Source organism: Oxyura jamaicensis, chromosome 1, assembly GCF_011077185.1.
Source record: "Oxyura jamaicensis isolate SHBP4307 breed ruddy duck chromosome 1, BPBGC_Ojam_1.0, whole genome shotgun sequence".
Lineage (NCBI taxonomy): Eukaryota > Metazoa > Chordata > Aves > Anseriformes > Anatidae > Oxyura > Oxyura jamaicensis.
This window is the reverse complement of record NC_048893.1, coordinates 193,102,543-193,129,229: the sequence shown is the minus strand read 5'-3', so window position 1 is coordinate 193,129,229 and position 26,687 is coordinate 193,102,543. Positions and strand designations below refer to the sequence as shown.

At 43.6% G+C, this 26,687-nt stretch overlaps 1 protein-coding gene across 1 annotated transcript in view; it reads right to left on the bottom strand.

Annotated features, from left to right (window-relative positions):
• MAML2 (mastermind like transcriptional coactivator 2) overlaps nt 1-26,687 on the bottom strand; it is a 207,975-nt gene that overhangs the window by 44,013 nt on the left and 137,275 nt on the right. The window contains exon 3 of the mRNA XM_035328379.1: nt 21,261-22,712. Coding sequence (XP_035184270.1) covers nt 21,261-22,712 — 1,452 coding nt within the window. The remainder of the gene's footprint in view (nt 1-21,260; nt 22,713-26,687) is intronic.

Genomic DNA, 26,687 nt, shown 5'->3' with positions numbered 1-26,687 from the left:
CAGAGGGCTGGGACTACATTTTCTTTCCATTGCAAAATCTCTCATTTGTGTCTTCTAGCTGCCAGGTCTGTGAACATCACCTGAGGCTGAAAGTCAGACTGTGTTATTCTAGCTTGTGCATCATCACAATGAAAAAAAAAAAAAAGTAGTTAACTATTCTGTTGTTGATCTGAGAGCCAGAGTATGATGTAGTGAGCCCTCCCTTAGCTGTAAGTGATATGCGTTGCTAATAGGAAAGGAAAATAAGAGTAAAAACTTGTTTCTGTTAGCAAAATAAGCAGATATGACTCATAATGCACACTGGGGACAAATCAGTTGAGTAAGAAGGTATCTTTTTCATTCCCTTCCTTTCTGTCCATAACCAGTGAAGTTCTGGCCTCAAAATGAGTGTTGCAATAGGGCTACATATAGTCAGAAACTTATTTTAGATGATTTTCTCCAAAAACCTTGTAACTTGGAAGGCAGATGGAAATGTAGACAAGACGGAGACTCATTCTTCTTCTCCTTTATTTTCTCTACTTTCTTCTTCCCATTCTTCCAACAATTCTCCTTCTAACACAAAAGAATACAGTTGTTCCTCCTTCCAGGGGTGACTGCATTGGGTTATGATAGAGACCTGCTGCCAAGGGCTGGAATCAAGTTAATTTTCAGCTTCAAGATTCCTGCTGGCTGGAATCACTGAATTCTTCAAGCGGCCAACAGTCCAAACCCCTCTCTGAAGACACTTCAACGAGGCCTAAACGGAGTGCTTAAGCAGCAGTAAGTAGTCTGTAGCTAACGCCTCTGTAGCAGCTCTCGGTTACGTGAGCCAGTCATCCATCCACCCTTTCAAGCTGTAGCTACTCAGCATCAAACCTGGGATGACAGCCACTAGCAGCTCTGGATCAGCTTTTCAAAAGCTCCCATTTTTGACTCTTGGCACCGACGCCTTTGGAAGAGGTGGATATGGCAGGTGCGTGCTGGCTGCTAAAATCAAGTTACAAGCATCTGAGAGACAGCTGTCAAGCTGAGAGCTCTAGAAAACCTGACCCCCGTCTTGCCTGAGCATCTTCATTAAAAAAAAAAAAAAAAAAAAAAAAAAAAGTACTGGCTGAGTTCTCATTTTCGCAAGCTTTTAGCACACAATAGCTCTCATGTACAGCTCCCTCCAGCATTAGACAGCTCCACAAGGCTGAGTCACATCGAACTTGTCTGGTGTATTGGTCTCATGCCTGAGTCATGTGCAGGGAGATGGCTCAGAGCACCGAGCTGGGCCATGGCGAGGCCTCTGACCAGGCTGCTGGAGCCGCTGAGCACACACTGTGGTGTGTCCCTGGAAGCACAGCTTGCCCACAGCCTGGTTTCTGCCCCAGGCCCTCCAACCTGCAGTGCATACGCTTCACGAGGGGTCACAAATCCATCTGAGAAGCTTGGCCAGTGACTTGCCCCCATTTCACACTCCCTGAAGCACCGACCTGCCTCTGGAGAGGCACAACACAGTGAGACACGAGGGCTGAACCTAGGAATCTGCGTGGTGCTGGTGCATCCAAGATCATGTGGTCCAACCATCCCCCTGCCACCAATGTCACCCACTAAACCATGGCCCCAAGCACCACGTCCAACCTTCCCTTGAACACCCCCAGGGACGGTGACTTCACCACCTCCCTGGGCAACCCGTCCCAATGCCTGACTGCTCTTTCTGAGAAGAAATGTCTCCTCATTTCCAACCTGAACCTCCCCTGGTGCAACTTGAGGCCATCCCCTCTAGTCCTAATGACAACCCAAGTTCTTCTGCTTGCAGTTTTCCTGCTGCTGAGTGACACAAACTAAGCCAATAACAATGCTCTTCTGTCGGCATGGATGTGTCCACTCCAGTGCTTCAGCCAGTGCTGTGAACAGCTTGGAGGAGAAGGGATGGTGCTAGATGCTCGCTGCTGCAGCCAGCATTGCTGTGCTAGCAATACCATGGAGATACACCACAGAGCTGGGGGTCAGACCAATATGTATTGCAGTTTCATGGGACTGGATTTTTTTACCCCGTAGCACCTTTAGGTCTCTTTGGGAGCATCAAGAACTTCAAAATGAGGAGTGACTGTGATTTCTACAATTTAATTTGCTTATACACAGCCACTGTGGCAGTGAGGACCCAGCTGGGCACATTCCTGAGTCACGGCTTTATAACACGGCATCATCGCTTACGTAAAGTTCTCCGGTTAAAGCTGAGCGAGGACAAGTTCTCATCCTCCCTCTCTGCTTATGATGAGGAAAATATGCTTTTTGCTCCAGTAAAAAGTGGAATTTCCCACCAGGAGGAAAGTTTTAGTGTGTATGAATTTTTCACACAGCTTTACTAGCTGTCAACTGTAAAATCTAATCAAGCTCACCTTCGTAATGATTTTTTTTTTCAGTTGCGTGAAAACTATAAATTTGCATGAGGAATGAGGAATCATATAGCAAGAGAAGCAGAAACCTCAAAACATCATTTTAAATCTCTTACTGCTCCTGCCCGAGATAACCACCTTCTCTATTTCTTGTGTCTTCCTTGAACGTAAGTTCCTCAATTTTCCCCCAACCACATGGTCACTGAGCTGCAAATGGGACTTGGCGCAGGTGCTGCTGGCATTCTGCCACCTGCGTCTATGGGAGCAGAAACAGCCCTGTTCGTGATCGTGTTTGAATGCAATAGATAGAGTATAGCATAATTAGAAAAGATTAACACATCGCTCAATCCTAAAGGGTCATATAATCATTCAGGACATGGGAACAGCGTCAGTACCTGATTCAGAGGCCTCATTTACAACTACAATATGCCAGCATAAAGCAGCAGCAGGAAAAAAAAAAATAAAGTACAGTGCAATTTATCTGGCATTCTGAACCAAAATTGTCAGTGCGTACACAATAAAGCGTCCACCAGAACATCAAATGAATGTTCACCAGATCACACCAAGGTCCAGTGCTCTGACCACGTGTCGTGGCTTCATTTCAAAGCTCTCTGTACCAATACAGCCCAAAGGCCACCCTAATTACAGAAGTAATGAACTAAGAGTGAAAAGGGATTGTTCCCATAGTCCGTAAGCCAGGTAAGGATTTTTTTTTTTCCACTCCAAAGACAATGTGGTCAGAGGAATGTTTAGAAGCGCTAAACTTTTCTGGCAGATGTACAATTCCTCCTTCAAATCTCTTAAATCCATACTTTTCAGTGTAAAATCAGATGCTTGTGATCCCACAGATCACTTCTGAGGGTCAAAAGGTAACTATGAGAAGCAAGGTTTCTGTCTGCTCTCCTGGATATGTGCATTGCCTTGAAATAACCTGGGTTCCCCAGTGGGAAGAAGCTGAGGATCAGCATGCCTAGCAGCCCGTCAACAAGCTGGAAGCTGGAGGAAAGTCAGGGAAAGGAATTTCAGACTTTTTTTTTTTTTTTTTTTTTTTTCCCCTCCATGCATCTCCACACTACATCTTGGCAAATGCATCTCTTCAGGATGTTGTTTTGCCATGAAATAGGCAAACACATTTCTCTCATTCCTTATATCCAGTCCATAGACACGGCTGGTGATTCACAAACGAAGTGGGTGGTAAAGAAAAGAAGAAAGAAGAGGGAAGAAGAAAATGTGACAGTCTGCACTGGCTCTGCTATCCATGAGTAATAAGGGCAGATACGAAGAAAAAAAAAATGTTTATCCCTTGCAATTACTAAGTGTACCTTTCATCTTGATCACAAAACTTTGGTAATGAGATTATGCCATTTGGCTGTGAAAAACATCATTTCAGCTTTACAGTATCCTCTCCCCAAGGATTTGTGCAAACATTACCTCAAACATCAAACATGTATATTTTAATGAACTGCATTAGTCTGCGTTCTATTAAACTACAGTTCAAAACACCCGTGTTAATGAGTTCTCCCATTTCCCGATAAAATAAAAATAGCTAGGAAAAATTACTTTTTGCTGACAGGGGGGTTTGAAATGATTTGTATTTAGCAAGTCAAACAAAGTTGGTCTTATTTTTACATTTGTTTTTAATGTACGGACTAGCGTACAAAACCTGGTGCTAACATCTGCTGCCATCAGCAAAGATTTTCCAATATTTGCCATGTTGTGCTGTCTATGCCCTCTGTCCCAGCACCCTGCTTGTGTATGTGGGTGTCAGTGCAATTGTTCTGGATTTGCACCCTTGAACGAGAGCAACAGCCAGGCCAGAGCCAAGCAGCAGCCTGGGGTGCCAGGGCAGGGCCACCATGTGGCTGCCAGCCTCAGCCCCTGCAATGCTTGTGGCATCAGCCAGCGAGCACCGACTGCTCCTCCATCCTTCCCAATGCTCTGCCATGAAGGCACAATCCTTCCCGCTGCCTGCTCCGACCGCTCTCTGCAACTTCCTCTGTTCCCTCCGAAGTAGGATGCAGTCCCAGGGGGGATCTCAGGCATCTCGTTTTTGGCAAAGGACCTAATTCCCATGAAAGTCAGCACAGCTTTTACACCACCGTTTAATAACATGGCAACGTTCTCATGCATTAGGCTCATTTCCTCGCTGCACAGACTTGAGAAATAAATACTGCCGTAAAGCAAGCTTCCGGAAAGCGAAGTAGTTTCTCAAGCTGCCCTTCTCCTCTGAGACAATGCTTTAAAAAATACTCAAGCATACTTTTGTCTGCACTGCTTAGTGTCACTGCAGACTTTGTACCCTTTGGCAGTACACACAAGACAACAGCAACTGGTTTATCAGAGAGGAAGAGTCTCTGGAAAGCAACTTCAGTGTATATGAGCATGACTGAGCCTGCACTTGCCTTTACTTAGCCTTGGCTGCAGCAGTGGTGGATGTAAAAATGTGTATGTAATGGTATAGTTGTATGACAGAAGGCAAGATGTGTACGTGCAAAGAGTCGTTTTGATCAGGCTTACAGCCAAAGGTGGGAAGAGCTCATGCAGATGAAAATGAACCAAACTATAGCACTCTAACCTTAAGAAGCTGTGCCTGATGACTGCAGTTTGAAAGAAGCCTGGGAAATGCCAAGCTGATGTGTGTCAGTAGTCCACGCAGGTTGTCCTGCTGTGCCAAAATTGGGTGGTCTGAGACCAAAACCTCAATGCTCTGTGCTGGGTGCTCCAAGGTTGGGTCTATGCTCACAGTTTGCCCCCAGACCCAAGTCACATCTCCTCTACTGGCACCTTGCGAGTATGGATCCAGTCCTCCTGCTGCTCCCTGCCTCTCTCCACTGGCTGCTTGGGTAACTTTGCTTTATTAGTGCAGGCGAGAAGCGTCACTTCTGGATGCACGGAGTCCAGTGAGACAGCTGTGAACCTGAGTGATTAGCAGGCAAAATTCTTCCTGCAGGCCTTGCACTGCCTGAAACGCAGGAAATACCAGAAGAGAAGTTCTCTCATGGAGATGAAAAAGCACCGAGTTAAGGTTCCTGCAGCAGCAGAGCTCTCTGTCACCATTACAGACTATTAACCATTTTTAGTGATTTTTATATGTATGGCATATAAAATTAACAAACATAATTTATTACCCTCTCACACTGTAGCTGAATGTTTTACACAGAGGACCTATTCATCACTCTTTAACTAGTGCAAACAAACAGGGTTCCGCAGCGCTGATTGATGGATATATCGGGTTTCTTCACCACTCCTGCTGCTCAAGCTGCTCTTGAATTAATAACTCGGAGTTTACTTTGCACATTGTTTTTTTTTTTTTTTTTTTTTTTTGAGAGCATTTGGAACACCTGAAGCCTGATTCTTATTAACACTAAGTCCCTGTTACACTGAAGAGGCCCAAATATGTAATTAATTTTTTTTCTTCTATTACAGACTCCTTTCTAAGGGCCTAATGACACAAAGGGGATCTCAGCTTCAATAAGAATTAGACGTCAAACCTCAGGAACTTGCAATAGCAGGGAGGAGTAAATACTATCGTTGTCACTGTTTCCACAGATCATCCTAATAATCAGCAGAAGTCTTTTGAACATAATGTGAAAAGCAGGCACTAATATTATGGGGGCTTTACATACTCTACTTGAAAGGGATCCTATAATAATTAGTTTAGAAATCTAATTTCCTCCATCTTTTGCAAGAAAGCTTTGGAAGTGAGCAAGACTAGTACCTTGACACTATTGCTTTTGGCTTCTCCATGAAATGCCATTCTAGCCTGGATCTGTTATAGATGGCTGAAAATCACCATTTCCCTTCCATTGCTTGTGCTCCTCAGGACATTTCTGCCACCCTGTGAAAGGAGTCATTAAATTTGGCAGCAGCAGCAGGAGCACACATATGCCAGCAGAAACTGCTGGGGGTGCTCAGCCTCCTGGAGCTGCCAGCTTTAAAGAGACCCCTTGGAGCAGGCGCAGCTCACAACCACATCGCTGTGCCTGCTCTCACAGCTGAAAAGCTGACGGTAGATTGACTTCCACAGGCCCTGGGGCTGCTGGGTCAAAATGGGCCAGGTCAACTGGAGACCAGTCTATTGGCAGAAATACCATCGCAGGGCGAGGCGGGTGGGTTAAGGTGATCCTAAACTTGAGTGGGAAGACATGGCTATGCTAAACTCATGCACCATATGGCCTTCTTTGCATTAATAACCTTTTCTGCCATCATTGAGCAGTGTTATTTCTGTGGCTTTAAAATAATCTGTGTGTTGCAGTGGTCAACTTCAGAGTTCATAAAAATGTTAAGAGAAGGACAATAAGGATATATGCTGTGACTACTCCCAGTTCATCTTCCAGCTACTATCCTTCAGTTATTTTCTGAGTGAGGCTTTGCATCTGCATCATGGTATTTGACTGCCCTTGGCAAATATTTCTCCTTAATTTGCCCAATCCTTGTTTTTGTTTACTTTTGGTACTTATAATGTTGAACAGCAGACACCAACAGTGAATTCTCATTCACTACAGGATTTGCCCTGTGTTTCTCACAGAACTTCAGTAACAATGAACTGATGGGCAAGAAGGGAGACTTAAGCCTGAATCGAGAGCAAAAAAAAACCAAGAATACTCCTGATCTTCGAGAGCATTTTGAAACACAACATTTAAATGTACCTTATTTACTGTTGTTTATGTAACATAGAAATTATGAATAACATTTTGATTACCAGTTCAATAATGATAGTGTTGCCCTTTGCATCAAGCCGTGCAGGAAATAGATATTTGCTTTCTGTGTAAATGGACACACATAATGTAGCTGAGATGCAAATTCAGAAGTCCTGGTGTGAAATCAATTTCTCCTCTGATCTACACTTGAAAGTATAGCTCCAACCTTTACATCTATTTGCCCTTTTGTGAAGTGTTAAGGTGCTACTCTAGTATACATGAGCTCATTTGATCACACACAAGTATCGACACGTACACCTCACTCAGCGTGGAATGTAAACCTCTGCATTTTTAAACTGGATTAAACTATAGTCAGAAATTCTGACTGCTTTAGTTGCTGAAACCTCTAAATCTTTTAAAAGAAGTTTTCTGAAAATACTCATTGACACTGATAGTGATCTTTGCCTATCTGAATGCTTGATAGAGGAGAGCTTGGCCAAAAAAAAAAAAAAAAAAAAAAAGTATAAAAACTACAAAGGTTATGCTAATTCTGAATTGAACCTCAATTTGGAGATGAAAATTGAAGCCATACTTATACATCTAACTAAATGACCAGTTTTCAGAAATACTGAGGTATTTCATCTCTCCTTGACTCAGTCCTTTTGTACCCAGGCACTTACTTAGATGCACCACATAGAAACAGAATGGTTTGCAGTGGAAAGGACCTTAAAGGTCACCTAATCCCAACCCCTGCCATGGGCAGGGACACCTCCCACCAGACCAGGTTGCCCAAAGCCCCATCCAGCCTGGCCTTGAACACCTCCAGGGATGGGGCATCCACAGCTTCTCTGGGCAGCCTGTGCCAGGGCCTCACCACCCTCTGAGTGAAGACTTTCTAATCCAAATCTTCTCTTTTCTAGTTTAAAGCCAAAACTCCTTGTCCTATCACTGTACCCCCTGACAGAGTCCCTTCCCAGCTTTCCTGTAGCCCCCTTTAGGTACTGGTAGGCCACTGGAAGGTCTCCCCAGAGCCTTCTCTTCTCCAGGCTGAATAACCCCAACTCCCTCAGCCTGTCTTCACAAGAGAGGTGCTCCAGCCCCTTGATCATCTCTGTGGCCCTGGACTTGCTCTAATACTTCCACGTCCTCCTTGTGCTGGGGGCCCCAGAGCTGAACTCAGGGCTCCAGGTGAGGTCTCACGAGAGCAGAGCACAGGGGGACAATCCCCTCCCTCACCCTGCTGGCCTCGCTGCTCCTGATACTGTTCCAGGATAGGGTTGGCTTTCTGGGCTGCAAGAGCACACTGCCAGCTCGTTTAGAGCTTCTCATCCACCAACACTCCCAGGTCCTTCTTCTCAGGGCTGCTCTCAATCCATTCTCTGTCCAGCCTGTGTTTGTGCTTGTGATTGCCCCAGCCCAGCTGCAGGACCTTGCACTTGGCCTTGTTGAACCGTATGAGGCTCGCACAGGTCCACCTCTCAAGCATGTCCAGGTGCCTCTGGCTGGCATCCCTTCCCTTTACCCTTTAGCACATCAACTCCACCACACAGCTTGGTGTCATTGGCAAACTTGCTGAGGGTGCATTTGAACCCACCATCCAAATCACCAACAAAGATGCTAAATAGTGCTGGTCCCAGGACTGACCCCTGAAGAACACCATTTGTTATTGATCTCCACCTGGGCATTGAGCTATGGACATTGAGCCATTGACTGCAACTCTTGTTGGCTGTCACCAGTCACCTCCTTATTTTTCATGTGCTATGTTTTCTAATGTTTTGAAACATGTTTTCTAATGTTTCAACTTCACCAGCTGCGTTAGAAAAAAAGTTCATCTCACTTTCTCCATTTCCAACCTTACAGCACAGTCAACAGCTACTCACTTAACAGAAGCCTTATGGATGAATTACTGTGTAGAGAACAACTTGCATATTATTACATAATTCCATTACTTCTGCTATCACTACTGTCTCAGTGTTCCTGCTGATATTTATGTGTGAATTTATTTTGGTTTATATTTTGCTTGTAGCATTTGTGTGGCTAAAATAACACAAAATCTGGGCATTCTGCATAATTTCTATTCACTAGCATTTACAGAATAATTCCAGCTCCTGTATTGTTTTGTTGCTGCAAGAAGACCAGAGATGTAAGAAAAATCTGGGAGAAACACAACAAAGGCTAACCACAGAGATTTCTGACTCCAAGTATTCACCATGCAGAATTCAAGAGGCAAAGGTGGAGGCACCTTGAAAACACTGCTCAAGAGGATGCAGGACAGCACCCATTTGCTTGTTTCTTGCCCTGAAAGTAACATACTACTCTGTTGTTCAGATCCATAAGCTCAAATGCAAATATCAAGATAAAGTTATCTAATTAGTAGCCTAACAATTGCCTCTGGGTTTTGTATGTTGTTTTTGTCAGGCTTGGCTTTCCGCTGTGGTCTCCTCTGAAAGACTATAATGAAGGTGATTAAAATGATTCATTAACATTGTGCCCCTTTGAGCAAACAGTCCAAATATTTCTGTATTCCCTGGTATTAAGTGCAGTGATCTTCACACAAATGTCCAAAGGTCTTTTAGACTTTTTAATTTTTTCCACAGCTTGGCTTTAATTAATGATTCATGTGCAAATTCACATACAATTAGTGTACCAGCAGACTAGCTTTCGATTTGCTTTGGACTCTGGGAGGAAGAGAGGAAAAATACGCTTGGAGCTCATAACAACAGTAGACCATATATTTGAATGAATGTTACAATTAAATGTCTGTAAATCTATCTGGTGTGTGTTGTCATGTCCGTTACTCAACTTTGCTTAGTAGTTGCCCACACTGCTCCCCGCTTGGTTCCTTCAAGGAAGGGCCCACGTGAGGCCACAGGTAGAAAACTGTACTGCATCTGTGCTGTGAAAGAGGAGAAAGGGATCCCATTTTTAAACTGAGTGCCTTTCTATCACATTTTTTCTAGATTTTATCTTTAAGGCAGTTAGTTTTTTGGCCACCCGCACTCTCCTTGGAAAAGGCAAACAATTTCTCCATTTGCTGGGAATGCACTTCTGATTTCCAGCCTAAATTTACTTATGGCCAGTTTCAAAGGTGGTTACTAGGTGCACCGGTTGGAAAACTTGTCAGAAGAAAAACGGGTGGAAATGTTAAAGCTATATGTTTTTTGGACTGACATTCTCTAGATCTGCATAAATAATTTGGCTATGGACACCTAAGTCCTACTGCATAGCTTTAAAAAGCTCCAGCTTAATGGGGAGATGAATGATTCTATCTCCACAAACCACAGACCAAATTTCATTAGTATTTTCAGGTGGTGAGCCCAATACTCCAGAAAGCATTTCAGACAGGATTAAAAATCTGAAGAGGCTTTTTTTTAATTTTTTTTTTTCTAAAAAAAAAAAGTAGTATATATATATATATGGCTATGGAAAACCCTTCTGAAGAACCGCTTCAGTGCTTCCTGGGGCCCCAGCTCCATCTGGCTTGGGCCCAGAGAGAAGTGCTGCTTCTGAAAAAGGCTGCCCTTGATAATACTTTGAATATGAAACAAGATTTTGGTAACACAGCTGTACTTAGCCCATGAAGTAGATTTCATGTTTACCAAAGAGGCCTGCAATTTGTGGATTGAGAGTTATTTTCTTCTTTTAAAAATAAAACTCAGCAGCGAAAAGCCTACATGAAGAAGGGAAGATGCCAAAATCAAGGCCTGTGGCATGTTTGGGTCTCCTGCATCTGAATATGACAGATAGTTCTCTTTTCTTGTTGTGTTCAGCAGCCCAGTTCAGGCTGTGAGATGTTTCTCTACGGTGTTTCAGCTACCAGAGTCAGGTGCAGGAGAGGAAGCAGGGCTGAGAAGGGGCAGTCACTGGGACAGAAGTACAAAAGGAGGGCTGTGGGATTAGAAGTAATGATAAAGATGAGAGGGAGACAGGAAAGGAGGACTCTGCATGCTTATTGCACTGCACAAGGGACAAAACTGAAGAGAAATTTGGGTTTCAAGTACCCTTAGCAAAGACAAAAAAGCCAATATGTATACTGTTGGTAGGAATATGTCAGTGAAACAAAGGAGCTGGTCATACAAACAGCTTGTTCTATGGAAAGAAAAGAAAGTCAAGAAACTCCGGGAAAGTACAACAGCTATGACTGGAAATGAGACACCCAGATTGTTTTGAATTTGCTCGGTCTGAGTTGTGGTTCAGTCAATGTAGCAGATAAACAGTTAATGCAGCCATCAAAGAACAAATGCAACAATCAAAAACCAACAGGAAAAGGCCATCACTTGCCATAACGTGAGCAAAACTGCTGCACTGAACCTCCTCCCTGCTGGCAAGTGGTAACACCAGATAAAAGCAAGGGAAAAAAAGAAATATTTTGCAAAAATCATCCCTGCTCCAAACATGTTTCTTCCTGTTGGAACTTTTTGAAGTCCAATTATTATTGTTTAGTCAGGTTTGTTCACAGGAACAATGAGAATGATGGAGCAGAAGAAAGACTCAGTTTCCAACCCATGAAATGTTCTTAAGATCATCTTTAGAGCTTGTGGATCTGATATGTAACAAGGCCAATAGACTGATACTGGGAGAAAAAGCTGGAGAAAGAGACAGAGGCTGGCTCACGCACATCTTACTTGGCATGCTATGGAAAGGGTTAAAAGTGGTCAGTTCATCACTCTGCTGTATGGTGCCTTGGAAGTTTTCACAACACCAGATGTGTGAAAAAAAAAAAGAAGAAAGAAAGAAAAGCGAAGGCTTGTAGACATCCTGGTGCCCTGGAAGCAGTTAAATTAACACCCAGCAGGGACAAATTTGCAGCTTTGGGAACAAGCTTAAAGTTAGTCTGTTTTCATTCCTGGAGCGAATTTGCAAGTGTATGACAGTGAAGTATAGCCTGAGAAGGAGCAGACAGCTTTGGATTAAGGATGGATAGCCAGAACTCACTCCCACCCTCCCTCTTCCCACTCTGTTTTGCACTTAGGCTGTGAAGTTCTCAATATTTCTGCTAATCCCTATGGTTTCCCATGTCTTTTACCAGTTCTAGGAGGAAAAGAAGCCATTCTTCTTCTTCTTTTTCTTTTTTTCTCCACTATAGCTGAAACCAGAAAAAGCTGGAGTCACCCCAGCAAAGCCTGCTTTAGCTGGGATTGCAGCTTACAGTAATTTGGAGAAATCTAGTTCTGCAATGGATAAAGCTGGATGCTCTTCTAACCAGAACCAAAGCACTAAATCCTTTAGTCATTCATCATTCACTTGGAGCCAGGCTGTGGCCCAGCTTGCAACCACTACAAATTACAGAAAGGTCTGGAAAAAGACAAGACTGTGCGAGTACATCTAACCCAACTTCACAGAATTGCAGAGAGCCCTCACAGTCTCTCTTCCTCTTACAGGTTGCAGAACAAACTGGCTCCTCCATAGAACTAGGCATTTTTTTCACACTTTGGTCATTGCAAGTGCTGTTAAGTTGACCACAGGGTACCTTTCATTCAAGGTGGACTATCTAGCTTCTAATGAAGGCCCAAGAGGACCATTAAATCTGCATCTTTCTTCCTTGTGCATCTTTTGCAAGACAGGAAGAAAACAACATGTTGGTTGTTCACAGGCTACACTTCCAGCTGGAGCTTGTACAAGAGCTGTAGGGTTCCATGAAAGAAGAAGCAGAGAACAGATGTGGACAAATATGCTGGTTGTTCTGGATCTCTGATTGGTGGAGGCTTGCAGGATGAATAGCACGGACTGAAATAGGCAGTGTATCCTTTCAGCTGGCAGTTTGAAGGGCTCTGAGTGAAGCATTTCTGGAAAGCTACATTTCTTGCCCTGTGCTGACGACTTCTTGCAGACACTTTGAGAACTAATAGACAACAAGCCCCTTATGCCCCCTCACTTGTTTCTTCCATAGGATACAGAAATAGGTATTTAAGAGTTACCTGTCTTCCCCATTTCTCCTTTGCAAGTTTGTTCCCTGTGCATCAACAGTTCCCATCCTGCCCCATTTCCTCCCATGCTATTTCCCACCCTCGAGTCCCCTGCCCACCTCCGCACCCAGACTCACTGTTGGCTTCCTCCTCCTGAGCCCGGAAAGGGGCTTTCGTAGCAGCCCAGCTCATGGGGGCAGCGGGAAGCCTCTAGCTGGACCTAGGACTGGCAGCTCTGGGGGCTTGGGCCAGCCGGTGGTGCCCTGGGGTTCAGGCTGAGCACCCACCACTGACTTGCTCTCCTCTCACCCTGCCACAGGAGACGCCCAGCCAAACCGCCCCTTGCTTCCAGCCCTGGGCAATGTCACATTGCAGGGCTTCCACCGTGAGTTCAGTGTGAGCATTTCTTTCAGCAGCACAGCTGGACTCAGGGAAGTGAGTCTTCTGCGGCGAGTTTGTGCCTCATGGATGTGTCCAGCTTAAGTACTGCACCTTCCTCACTGGCTACGTAGAAAGGTTAGGGGATTAACATTAAATACAGAGAAGTAATATGAAGGAGAGGGATAAATATCCCCCTTTTACCTGTTTTCTGCATTTTCTATTGACTCTCAGTATGCTGTAGACTTCAAATAATTCCTCACCTCTTCCCACAAAATCAGAAAATCATTAAACTCACATGTTTCCACAGCTATGTCAGGACTAAGTAGTACTATTAAAAGACTCTATGAAAGCCATTTGGCTTTTCAGAGGAACCAAGTGTTGGCAGCACTCTGCCTCCTTCTGAATTCCAGCTGGGGCTTGACATAACAGAGGCTCATCAGAGGGGATGGAGAAATGAGGACTCTGAAGAGATGACAGACACTCAACATGGTTGGCCTGTTCAACATGCAAAGGGTGATGTGAGGCTACCCTCAAGGCCCCACTCCTTTCTCACACATGTGGGGGCAAGCAGAACCTCAGGAACAGCCAGAGTATGTACACCCATGAACAGATGTCTCACAGGTCCTTCGGAGAGTTAGCAAGCTGCTGGGTTCACCTCAGTGGGCTGTCTGCCATCAATCCACAGGTGGAATGAGGAAAAGAAGCATCAAACACTGTTCTCAGTGCTCTAGCAGTCTCCTCTGGGGGATTGTGCAGGCTGTGAAGGCTGAGAGCTGGGGATGCTGGGTCAATAAGGAAGGATCTCAGAGCAGGAGGCAAGGGGCAGAGGACAGGCAGGTCAAGATGAGCAGTGGTGGGGTGGTGGGGTCAGGTATTGTCCTAGGACACAGTGACAGTGTCTCTGAGACTCCCTCTTGCTCTGGTTCAACTTCAGACTCAGTGAATTTCTGTGTAATGGTAAATGTGTTACTTACGTCCCTATCTCACAGCTCGTGGGTGGCTTGTAATGGCTTTGGGTGAGATCTTCCTTCTCTCTTTCCCTAAATATATAATAATATATAAAATGTAGAGTAGCATTTCCTTCCTCTCATGCTTTGTCTGGCTTGCTTTTTTAGATTATAAATTCTTCAGGGCAAAAGCTGTCTCTTACATTGTATGTGTACGTTATCAGAAACAGGCATGCAGCAAATGAAGCAGGCAGATGGTTCTGGATTAGTTCTGTTGGAGCATCTGGCCTATTTTCTGGATCTGAATCACATACAAGTGGTAAATTCACCCATGAAAACTCATATCAAAGGAACATTACTAGGTTTGTTGCTGTCTTAATGACAGTCATCTGTGGCCTGGGGCAGGTCTCCACCATAAAAGCACCAGCAGTAAAAGTGGCAGAATGAAGAAACAAATATTTGCCACTAGAATATTACTTCATTTTGAACCCCTAGAGAGGCAAATTACTGGGACTTGTTCTTGAAGACTTCATGGAATTAAAATAATAGAAAGACTCTAGGGAGAGAAATAAGAGCTAGACCTTGTGTTTTTTTTTTTCCTTGACTTCTTGAGGCATCCATAAATTGCCTACAAACGAGCAAAAACTTACAGGAAAGGGGTTTTCACCATGCCAGCTTCCGATGGCTGTGGAATTATATTGTTTTTCCAGGCTGCCTTTCCAAAATCCCTACAGGAAGTTGACTCAGGGCTTGACTCTGGCCTCGGATACACAACATGGCAATGGCAGAAATCTTCACTTCAACCAGGTAACAAACCCTCATGTATATCCCAGCTTCACCAATAAGATCAACACAGGTCAACACGGACTAACTTGCCTTGTATCAGAGAGCCAGACCTGAAACATCCTTGGTTCTTTACCTCCCATTGCATCTTCATGGCTCCTTACCCCAATCTTGCCTTATTACCCCTCTTTTCCAGTTAATCCCATAAACACAAACTCGTGTCCTGTTTTTAGTGTTGGTTCCCTTCTTTACCTCATTATACCAGGGCTATAAACTGCAAACTCTGCCACCAGCACTGTGGATCTTCTCACCTGCCCTTTTCTCCTTGCAGCCCCTACATCTTCTCTTAGGTACGCACCAGGCACCTGGCATGTCCCTCTGCTTCCCCATCTTTGCCTATGTCTTCAAGGTGGCCGTGGAGTAAAATCAGAGGACTGAAGCACATAGCAGTCTTACTGAACCTCGTTTTTTCCCCCACAGCCAGGGCAGATGACTGGCCCACAAAGTACCTCCTGGATCACTGCAGACCTGAAACAAACGTCTGTAGATGTGCACGTAGAAGCTGATATCCTTCAAAGTCCTTCTGTGAAACTCATCTTTTACTTGGTTCTTACAGAAGCCAGATCAAAACTGTCCCTTTGAGACAGGTGCCATGTTTAAACCATTTATACAGTTCTTACAGAAGGATATTCTGCCCTGTCAGGGGACCTCCCAGACACTTTCACAAAGCTATTAAACAATAAGGCTTCAAGTGTGCCGACATTAGCACAGAACACATCCAGGCAAGCGCAATGATGTTTTGTATTGGTATCTTCATGGAGGTACCTTCCAAAAGCAGCCCAAATGAGACTGCAGGGACTATCTCAGCTATGCCCCAAATCCATGAACCCAGAAACATTTGACCTAAGTGGCTAATATTCTATCATTCTAGTAGCATAAATAGTTTATGAAAAGAGTTCAAGAAAACTTATGAAGCTGGCAATGTCACCAAGCCTTTGAATTATAACGTCCTCAGGGACTGACCATCCACAGTGTGATTGTCTATATATTTGATTTAGTAAACAGGGTGAATGATATAAGGCACCAACAAGACACCAAGACAACTGTCCACTATGGCAATACAGAAACCTTTGACATTTTCTTTCTGGATTTGTGTTTGTAAATCAGTTACGGCCATTCAGTTGACCGTAGTTATGAGGACGTCCTCAAGTTTTTATTCAGAATATTTAATTCAGAAACCATTGCATGAAGGAATGCAACCAAAATGGAGCTATCAAGAAGAGCTCTCATCCAAACACTTTTTATAGTGAGCATTGCAAGAAAGGTCACATTGTTATTTCCTTACACTATGGAACGGTTTCTATTATTGCAGATTCCAAAAGCTTGGAAATCATTGTTATTTATGATCTCAGTCACATTTATGTCCTGGTTTGTACCAATTACCACAAGCCACTCTAGTTTTTTCTCTCTTCATTTAACAAATATTTCAAAATAATTCATTCACACTTGAAAACAGAGATTGCCTCACCAAAATGTGCTCCTCTCTTCTTCTTTAGTGGTAAACACAAAGGTCTAGGAAAATATTGTTTTGATATGAATCATCCAAAGAAGCCACATTTGCTTTGAGGGATTTCAGAGGCTAAACTAGAGGTGTAAGTAATCGCTCAGCAGTGAACAATAACAAGTTTTTCTAGCTGCATTTTAAAAGAAACCATGAGATCTTTTGCTCTTGGTGCCTCTTCCTTGCATAGCATTCTAACAATCTGACAGCTTAACATAGACTTCTTATTAAATCTGTATGGTGCCCATGCTTTAAAGAAGGACATATCCTGCTGCTTACTCTGCTGCTGTAAGTCCAATTATGCTCTCCCAAAATAAATGAAATTACCCTGGGTGCACACTGGAGAAAATCTCCGCAGAGCTGCCAGGTTAGTTAAACTACCATCTCCATCCCTTGGAGACACTTAAGAGCAATGCATATTTATCAGTTAAGCATTGATTTTCTGGCTGTTTGAAGAGCTGCATCGTGGCCCCTCTCCAGCCAGATGTGCCCATGTCGTGTCCCTGGGGCATGGAGTACTTGGAAGGACATCGGCCACATGCTTCAAAATACAGAGCCTTGCTGTAGGAGTGCATCAGGCACATATGGGTCACTCGTGCCTGGGGCAGGTAACAGAGAAGGGATTGCTTGGTATTCTGTAGGAAGGGAGAATGGTTGGCTTTAAAAGGAGTCTTAAGATCTGGAGAAGAAAATGATCTAAGATAGACCCCAGTTAGGGAAAGTAATGGCAAACCCAAACTGCAACTAATCACATTGCATTTCTGGGTCTTGGGGGAAAAAAAAGACAGAAAAGAGAAAGAAGAGAGAAGATGATCCCATCCTCAAAGACATTATAAAGGAATGAGGACTAACAAGGCCCTGAGTTCTCCACAGGGAAACACTTGTAACTACATGAACAACATTGCTGTTTTCAGAGACTTAAAAACAAGGACCACTGGTGGTTCGCGTAAAGCAGGGGCTGAAGTTCTCATGATCGCTTGTGTCCTCCTTGCCTCCAAAGCTGATGCTAAATAGGGCTCTTGTGGTCCAAGGACACATGCCCACAAGTACCACATGGAGTGGCCTTGCTCCTTTAGGGTTCCCCTTCTCATGAACTCAGCCTTCTTTTCTCCCCACATTTGAGCTAGTAAATTTGAATAAAAATATTGGAAAAAAACTCATCTTGAAACCTCTGAGTTTAATTTTGCTTTAGTACAAAAACAGAAGGGAATTAATAATATTTATAATATTTTATTTAGCAGATATTGGCTTCTTTTTTTAAAACTTCTTGATAGAAGACTGATGGAACTTATTGAATGAGTCATATGGGTGACCAAAAACTTTAAAAATATGTGCAGAATTTCTCAGATTACTTAAAAACACCAAGCTGTTTGTTCAAAAACTTTATGTCTAACTCCAGAAGCATCTTTCATTTCTCTGTTTCTTCACAGAGATAAAGTTAGATTTCAAACTTCTCCCCAGGTCCAGTTTCAGCTTTTCCTCACAGCAGTCCAGGTTCTGGATAAGTGTTGCAAACCCAAGTTAACCAGTGCAGATACTGAAGCTTTTAATTATTCCCTAAACAAAGAGACTGTTGAATTTGTACAAGTTTTATCTTGACTGTGCATATGTTGCATCCTGATAGACAATGGAAAGGTGAACCCTTCCCACAACAATGGGGAATAAAACTGAGAAGCAAACCAAACTTCCATTCAATTCAACCTTCTTCCAGGAAACCAAGATGATTTCCATCATTTTTATGACTTTTCCCTAGAGGCAAAAGACATCTAATTAGCAAATCGCACTACAAGTTTGCTCCGATTTGACACAAAGTGAATGTGACAGGCAGAGAAATTATAACTCCTGCATTTCCTGTTAGCAAGCTAGGGTTGATAAAGTGAAGTTCAAATGCTTTGGGGGGATCTTAAAGCTTGGGGAGTAAAAATCCAGAAAGTGAGCTGGTTCAGCTAAAAATGTAGGTTTATAGGTTTATTCAGTGTTATCTAATGGTAATGTCACAGCAGCTATTTATGAATGTGCACTTGCATTTCCAGCTACAAAGCATTTCAGCCAGATATGGTCCTTATTGATCACATTTATAATTAATTTAGGATCTAAGGAGGAACTGAACAATATCTAGCAGAATCACACCTTGATTCCTCATGAAAAAATAGAGCATGAGTAAAATATATATTAATCATGAAGTTAATTCGTAAATGCTGGTAAGTAATCATGCATTACTGTTAATGATCATTAGAACTCCTCAGAGGTGGAATATGATTCTCCAGGAGAGAAGACCATGCTGCCTAAATGAGGTGGTGTCCCCAGTGCTAAGATCAACAGGAATTGACCCATGAGCTTGTTTTGACCTTCACGATCTCTGTTGGAATATAATGCTGGGGTCCCTCCACTCTGATTTAATATTCAGGATGAATCTATGGGGACAAGCAGCCCTGACCAAAGGGCTGATGAGCTCTTGCATCTCTGCCAGCAGGCCCTAAAGTTGTTCACAGAACTCATAAACATTGCCAGCTGAGCAATTATGTTCAAAACGATCCTAGATCCTGTAATTTTATGGACCAAGTTTATGCAGTTGTCAGTATTATTCTAGCAGCTACAGAACACTCTACTGAGAGAGACCTACCCGATTTTCTTCATTTCGGCAGAACTTTGGAACAACTCGTAAGGGTCTTAACAAATCCATTTACTTCTCTAGAGCGCAGAAACAACAGCATTCTTGCTGCAAAAGCCCTGTAATCTGTGCCTACAAAAGTACACTTCTCAGCTGTGCCACGGGTCAGATAAGCACATCCAGCAGACGGAACTGTGGGCCAGGTGATGTGAGACTTTGGAAAGCTTCTTGCAGAAGTCTGTGATGATAGGCAAAACTCCTTCCATGTAATATCTGAAGCTTGGCACATAGCAAAATTAATTTAGGGAAAGTTTCCTAAATCAAAAGATCCTGTGGCTGTGCAGGTGATAGATCCCACTACACTCATGATACATTTTGAAACCACTGCTATGACCATGTTGCCTGTTGCCAACAATCATCTTGTTGGCTTGCCTCCCTCAGCAGCAGCCTAAGAGGGCATAGAACAGGGAGCTAACATTGCCTTGAGCAGTGTTTCTCTCAGTGTTCCTTTCCAGAATGTGACCTTGCAGGTTTTTTGTTTGTTTGTTTGTTTTGTTTTGTTTTGTTTTCAGAAAGACAGGAGTGTTTGCAAGAGTCCTGCCTGTCTCCCCTGTGCTGACAGATTGCTGGATGCTACATCAGGGATGAATGAAGGAACTGCTAAAATTCATTTGCCTGCCAGTCTATTAAGAGAATGGGGAAATGTGCCTGAGAAGTGAGCACACAGTGGCCCAAGGAGGAGAGCAACAGCCAGCAGAGCCCTCCCATAAAACAGCAAAGCTGTGCTTGCTTGTTGCTTGCTGTTCATTCTTAAGCATCTTCAAACAATGCAACTCCTCCTCACCCAGTCTGCCTAAATGTTTCACCTGGTGCCTCCTACTGAAGGATCCTGTGTTGGAAAAAGCCGTGTTTAGGTGACCAGGGAGTTTAAAGGAGTTAAAAGGAGAAAGGTTTCCATGCGTACAACTATATTTACTTTATCTCAAAAATTCATACATTTCACTCAAAAAGGTTGGCCAAGATATGCCAGTTATGGACGATTCATTCATGGTGCTGCTTCTCAGTGACTTTATGGAAAATGTAGGGTTTCATTTCTCAGTAGTTTCTTACAGCTCTTTCTCATATCAAAGAAATTCATGAGCAATCCCTACATCTGTATTACCTTTCCATACCTTCAAATGCTATGAACCCACCAAAACTCCTCAGAACGGTTTAAGCAACCCACTATCAAATGCGTGCTTTACCTGTTTTGCATGTGGTTTCCAGTTTCGGGGGTACAGTGAGGTTACATGTTTGAACTTCAATCAACAGGTCTGAAACATGGGATTTTGGTGCATGGTGACTTGGCATAGATAGCGTAACAGCTATAATAATTGATCATGTCAGAGCAACGTCTTATGACAAAACAGTGGGAGCTGGCCATGCGGTATATAATTGTAGATGTATCTGTGGAAGCCTTCACCTTCATATCTAAGCATGTATTTTATGCGGAGAATATTCCCAGAAGTGTGATGGGTGTTTATAAAGCTCACAGATAAGTCTTAGTCTTTCTTTGCCAAACAGATAACAAATGTGCAAACAGTATTTTTGTCATGTCAGTCAAACGATATCTAAAAACAGAATTTCCTAACCCTGCCTCCCTGAGGAAACCGATGACATTAAAATTAACATTGTAAAATGCATTCTCTAAGATAACATAGGAATTCATTACAATTTTGCTGTTCAGAAGAACCCCAAATTTTGTAAGCTAGGAAACTTAGATAAGCTTGTATCTGCCCTACTATCTCACCTTTCTGACAAGTAGCTACATAATATATAACAGTGACATATTCACTCTTGCTTTAAGGAAGGAAAAAAAGGAAGTTCTTAGCACGTCTTTCTTGAAATTCTTACAAATGTGCATCTGTGATACACCTGAATAGGCACTAAACAGGCCATCAGCAGCTCTGATGAAGTATGTTCTGAAGTCATTACACACCAGTACACATCTCCTGGAGGAATGAGGCAAGGATGGAAAACCCTTTTTACCACTCAGACCAGAATGTAACAAAGAAGGAAGAATTTGGCTTACCTGTCTATGCTGCTGAGAGACTGGATACTGCAAACCTGAGATTTGCTGGCTTTGCTGAATTTTCTGAAGCATCATTTTTTGCTGCATTGCTAGGGGTACATTGGGTGGCCTTTGAAGAGACTGGTTTGGGAGAGGCTGAGCAGCTTGTGGCTGTGGCTGTTGTTGCTGCTGTGGCTGTTGCACTGGGGCTGAGCTCTGTGACTGCTGCGTGTAGTGCAGAAGGGCAGGCTTGCTTTGGGAACCCAAAACTGAAGGCATCTGCTGGTTTGTTTGCTCTGAGTTAAAGTGAAACAAAGGCTTTGTGTTGCCATGATGCTGCTCTAGTGGTGGCTGAGCACTGTTGATAAAGTTTCTGTTGAGGTCCTGAGGCTTCTGTTGCATGATTATGTCCATGGGATTGCTCTGGGGAGTGGTTGGCTTATAGACATAGTTATTCATCCCTTTTGACTGGTTTCCATTCACGGGCACCCCAAGCATCGCAGAGCTTTGTGGGCTGAACTGCTGCTGGCGAAAAGAAGGACTGGGGATTTTCTCTTGCACAAAGGGCCCGGGGGAAGGACCTGATGGAGACAAGGTGGACCAGTTGGCTGTCTGGTTCTGCTGCTGCTGTTGCTGCTGAATCAAGGCATGCTGCTGACGGTTGGCTGCGATCTGTTTGAGTTGCTGTGCATGAGAAACCTCCTGCCAGTTAGGCAATGGCCGACTGGATGCAGAAGAGACCTGCGATACCTGTGTTTGATTCTGAGGCACCGAGGGGATGGGTGAGGAGGTGGACATGGCAGCAGTGGCCATAGTGAAGGCTGGACCTGTAGAAGAAGGCCTCATCTGTGGGGAACCCACAGAAGCCTGGTTCATGCCTGGTGTGTATTCGCTCTTAATTACCATCTTATCCATCTGCAGAGATCTCACAGGACCCCTCTGGCTTTGTTGCCCAAGGTCAATGTTGAACGGTTCATCTTGCTTTATTGTGGCATTTATCATATTCTCTAGCTCAAGATCACTCATTGGTGGCACTGATATGTTAGTCAGTTCATTAAATAGTTCCTGAAGCTCTGGATCCATCATTTGTTCTCCTGAGTCTTCCCCATATCTGTTAGGGAACATGTTCTCATGGGACATCTGGCCATCTAAGTGTTTGCTGCAGGACATGGTTTCTCCCGGTTCTTTCTTTACCTCTTTCAAAGTCATATTAAACATGCCATTCCCACTAGCATGTGCATTATTTGCTAGGTTACTGGTCTTTCTTTGTGATCCTTGCCCCACAGGCATAGTTCCAGACATTGACTGGCTTTGGCAATTGTTAGCATGATGTCCACCTTGTCCCATTGGGATATTATCACCCACTCTTAACCTCTTAATGTCAAGGAAAGAGTTGTCCGAAACACCATTTGGCCTCTTGTTGTTGACAGGTGACAGATTTACCACCAACTTTCTCTTCAAGGAGCCTTGGAGCTGAAGGAAGCAGAGACAAAAAATAATAATTGTTAGATGACAACTGAAGAAACAAGCTATAGCCTATCTGGTGCTTATAGAAGGATCTTGCAAGTCAACAGGCAAGTAAGCACTGCACAGCACAGAAAGCTATTCTGGGCAGCACAGGTCAGTGAAAACAGTCAATGAAATTGTGCAGAATTGTAGGGAAACTTGAGTGAGACATCTCCCTGTCACCGCCATCCCTGTCTTTATATCCACCAGCAGTTTTTGGGCATTACTGCCTCTAGCTGATCAGAGACCCCACCTTCCCTGTGGGTGTGAGTGGAGGGAGGTGGTCAGAGCTGTAGCTGGCAAAACCAAGGGCATATCCATCCTAGATATGCTCCCGTCTATCTATGCCAGACAAATCTGATGTTTTTTCAGACAGCAGAGACTAATGCAGCCATGAAATCTGCCCGTGTATCTATCCAATACTGCAGGATTTCACTGTAATTATTTTGGTTCATGATCCAAAAGATCATGTTTGGACTGCAGAGTCCAAAGGTCCTAGGAGATATTTTAATGGCACAAGTGAGATCTAGGCATCCTGATCTCACAGAGGTTTATAATGATCAGAGATCAGTGTAGTTAAAGATGTTAGATGTTAACTTGTTCAAAACTTGAAATGAAGCCACTGGAACCATGTCAGTTTATGTCAGCCAAGGGTCTGGTCCATGATGTACTGCCGGATTATTTTCCAGATTTGTATATTAATACATTAAGCCCTAATTGTTTATGTTCTGAAACATCTGCTATAAAACACAGTACACACAACACCACTCTGAGAACGACAACTCTACTTCCTTTTCCTTGAATATTTACAGCGATACATTCATCTGCTCACAAACCCTGTGGGTCTGCTGAAAGAAAGGAGTTTCACAGCCCTGTCTGCCTGATCTGCATTCATCTGCCACGCTTGGACGTGCAAATTCCCACCCTGTGCACACAAAACAGAGGTGTAGTTCCATGAGCTGAAGAATTTGGATCTATAAATGCATATACCCTCACGTAGCATTTTTTCAAATTTCAGAAAGGCAGTTCATAAAAGAATAGATCACTTCTTTATTTTATTTTTTTCTTTTTTTTTTCTTTTTTTTTTTTTTTCTTAACAAACACACCTGTCAAACCTTCAGGTCTCTACATTAAAGGCGTGTACCAAGCACCAGACACAGCAGCCATGGGCATACGCAGACCTAGCTCAGACCACGTGCACGCTGCTGCTGCTTCAGCTGCCCAGAGGTCTGTGAGCAATGTCATGAAACTCCACAGGGAAATTCAGCTCATCTTGTGCCTGGGCAGAAGTGCACTGACCAAGGAGATGGCAGGACAATGTCATCTGACAAGTAATCGTGTGCACCACTGGGAAAACCAGGCCCATTACAAAGTGTGATGTCTTGGGAAACCACAACGGGCAGATGAGACACTGAGATCTCTAGTTTTGTAGTTACGGGAGGAAGGATGATTTATGAGATCTTCAGATCACATTATTTGGACCCTGCTGTTTCAGGCACAGAAGTCCACGGGTACGTAATACTCTGTCATGGCCCCCACTCCCCTCAGCTTCAGACTTACCCACTGGTAAGAACTCTTCCCACATAATCCCATGCGTGAACACTTTTATTCTAGAGTGAATGCCAGGGAATTGTTTGGGAAGAGCTCATTTCACTAACACAATTCCTCAGTACCCATCTAGCCTCCCACTGCACCAGCAGGGCACTGGGTTAACCCCTTAAAACTAAGGCTTGTAATTCCTCTCTCTGACACTGAAAATCTCACCTCATATCTGAAGTCAAGTTTCCAGCATAGCTTTGGAATCACAGCTTCATGTTTCTGTTTTACAAGGACAGATATGTTGGTGCCTACCTGTGCAAGTCCAAGACCTTTTGCCTACAAGAGTAACTAATTGTCATTAGCTGTCCTTGGGGAGGGATTTTTAGGTGGCAAAGGGCAGGGACTGCCTTTGGTTAGCATCTTCCTCCTGACACATGACTCACTGTACTTTCCTCTGCGAAAAAAGCAGTAAGGTGCACTTCCTTTTACCATCATCTTTGCTGTCAGTGTGTTTATTAGAAATCATTCTCATACCCCCAGATTCATCTTCCTGGGAAATGGGGAAGTCCCCTGATCATCAGAATACATGACTTGGCAGCATGTTTTGCTTTCAGATGTGCTGCTGACAAAAAGGCTGAACAGATAATTAATAGTGTATCCTCTGCATGTATGTGCTTTATGTGGTAAATACATCTTTCTGAGTTAATTTTACTTTTGCGTGTCATTTTGAACCAGAGGGAACTCTTTAAAATGTCCTCACATTTTCAGAGCACCTGCACCAGGCTTTCTGATGCAGTTAAAGTTGCACAGCGCTGTGCATAGTGGCTGTTTTTCTTCTGCATATGAATTAACCACTCGCAGATATGGGCGAGGTATGGAGTGGTTTGCCCAGTGACCTGCACAAGTCAGCGGCAGAGCAAAGGAGAGCACCGTGATCTCTGGACAAGTCCCTTCATCCAGCCCTCCCTTGCCATGGGCTCGAGCACTCAAGGGTTTCATTACATGTGGTCTCCTAAAATACCCACCAAAAAGATTTGTAAAGAAGAAATGTCAAGTACTGACTTATTACATCTCCGTAAAACTGTCCAAACAACTCTCTCCATGTTGATAACACCTTGGTCAATGCATGCATTAGGGGTGTGGAGGGTTAGGGTACAAAGCTGTGAGCAGCTCTCAGGGACAAAGCCCCCTCTCCATCCCTGCCATGAGATGTCACCAATTACAAGGCAGGGCAGTTTGCCGGGACCAGACTGTGTTCTAGCGAGACAAGCAGTGTCCATTACAAGCCCCTCTGTCTTGCTATTTCATCTAAATAGTGTCTTTTATGTGGCACCAATGCCCAAGAATTATGCTTCTTTTGTCTTCTGAAGGGAAATGATTCAATCACTCAAACCTTTGCTGTTTTCTAGCAATTGCATTTTTCAGCTACCGATCACTTTTTCATCAGCCAGAGCCCTTTTTCCCCAGGCAAAACACACACTCTTCAGAAGGGGGGAAAAAGAGCTTGCCAGATTTCGAGCTCCATCTCTTCCAATTTGCAAACCAGGATTGATTTGGGTCAGTAAATGTAACATAGAAGTTCCTAGGCACATAACAGAGGCACATTCCTCAGATCAAACAGGCTCATGATTACACATCTCAAACCACTCGAACTGTGTAATACTGAAAGGCTCTGTGATGGGAAATGTGTGACATGACAGTAACTGGGAGAGGAAGAAGCTCTCCATGCACGGCTCCATCCCACAAAAGGCGGGCAGGACTTTATGAACCATCAAAGATTACATGCATTTCCTGGCAGCCCGTATTGTAAGACCTTTTGCTAAGCAGGCTCTGGTGAGTCAGCACACAGCCATGCAGTGCAGGGTGCATTGATTTTCTGAAGTTAAAACTGCATGGGATATGCATGAAGTTAAATGCATGAGAACATGTTTGCAAGATACTGCAAACAAAATTCTCAGCAATGTTATCAGGCAAGGGCAAAACTCTAGAGATGACGCAGTCTGAACAGCACGGTATGATACCACCTCCTGTGCAGAGGGACAAATGATTCCTCCTTAAAACTTATTTCGAGTCTTTAAAGGGATTTAAGAGAGGCAGCTTCTTCTCCAGTGCTCCCTGACACACAGCCAAATCAGCAGGAGTTCCACTGAGCTAATAATTAGGGCACATCAAAACCCAGGTATCAAATCATTATCTTTCAGGGAAAAACCAAAAGCAACCAAACAAAAACCCATCAGCTTTTGCTTCAGCTTTCTTTTGGTTGAAAATTGTTACTACATGCAAAACTAGAGGATTTTGATGAAAACTGATTTACTTTTTCTGTCTCAAAAGTTTTTTCAGAGACTGGAAACAAAAACTTCTTTAGTCCAAAAGCACAGTTTTACAATGAGAAATTTAAGGGAT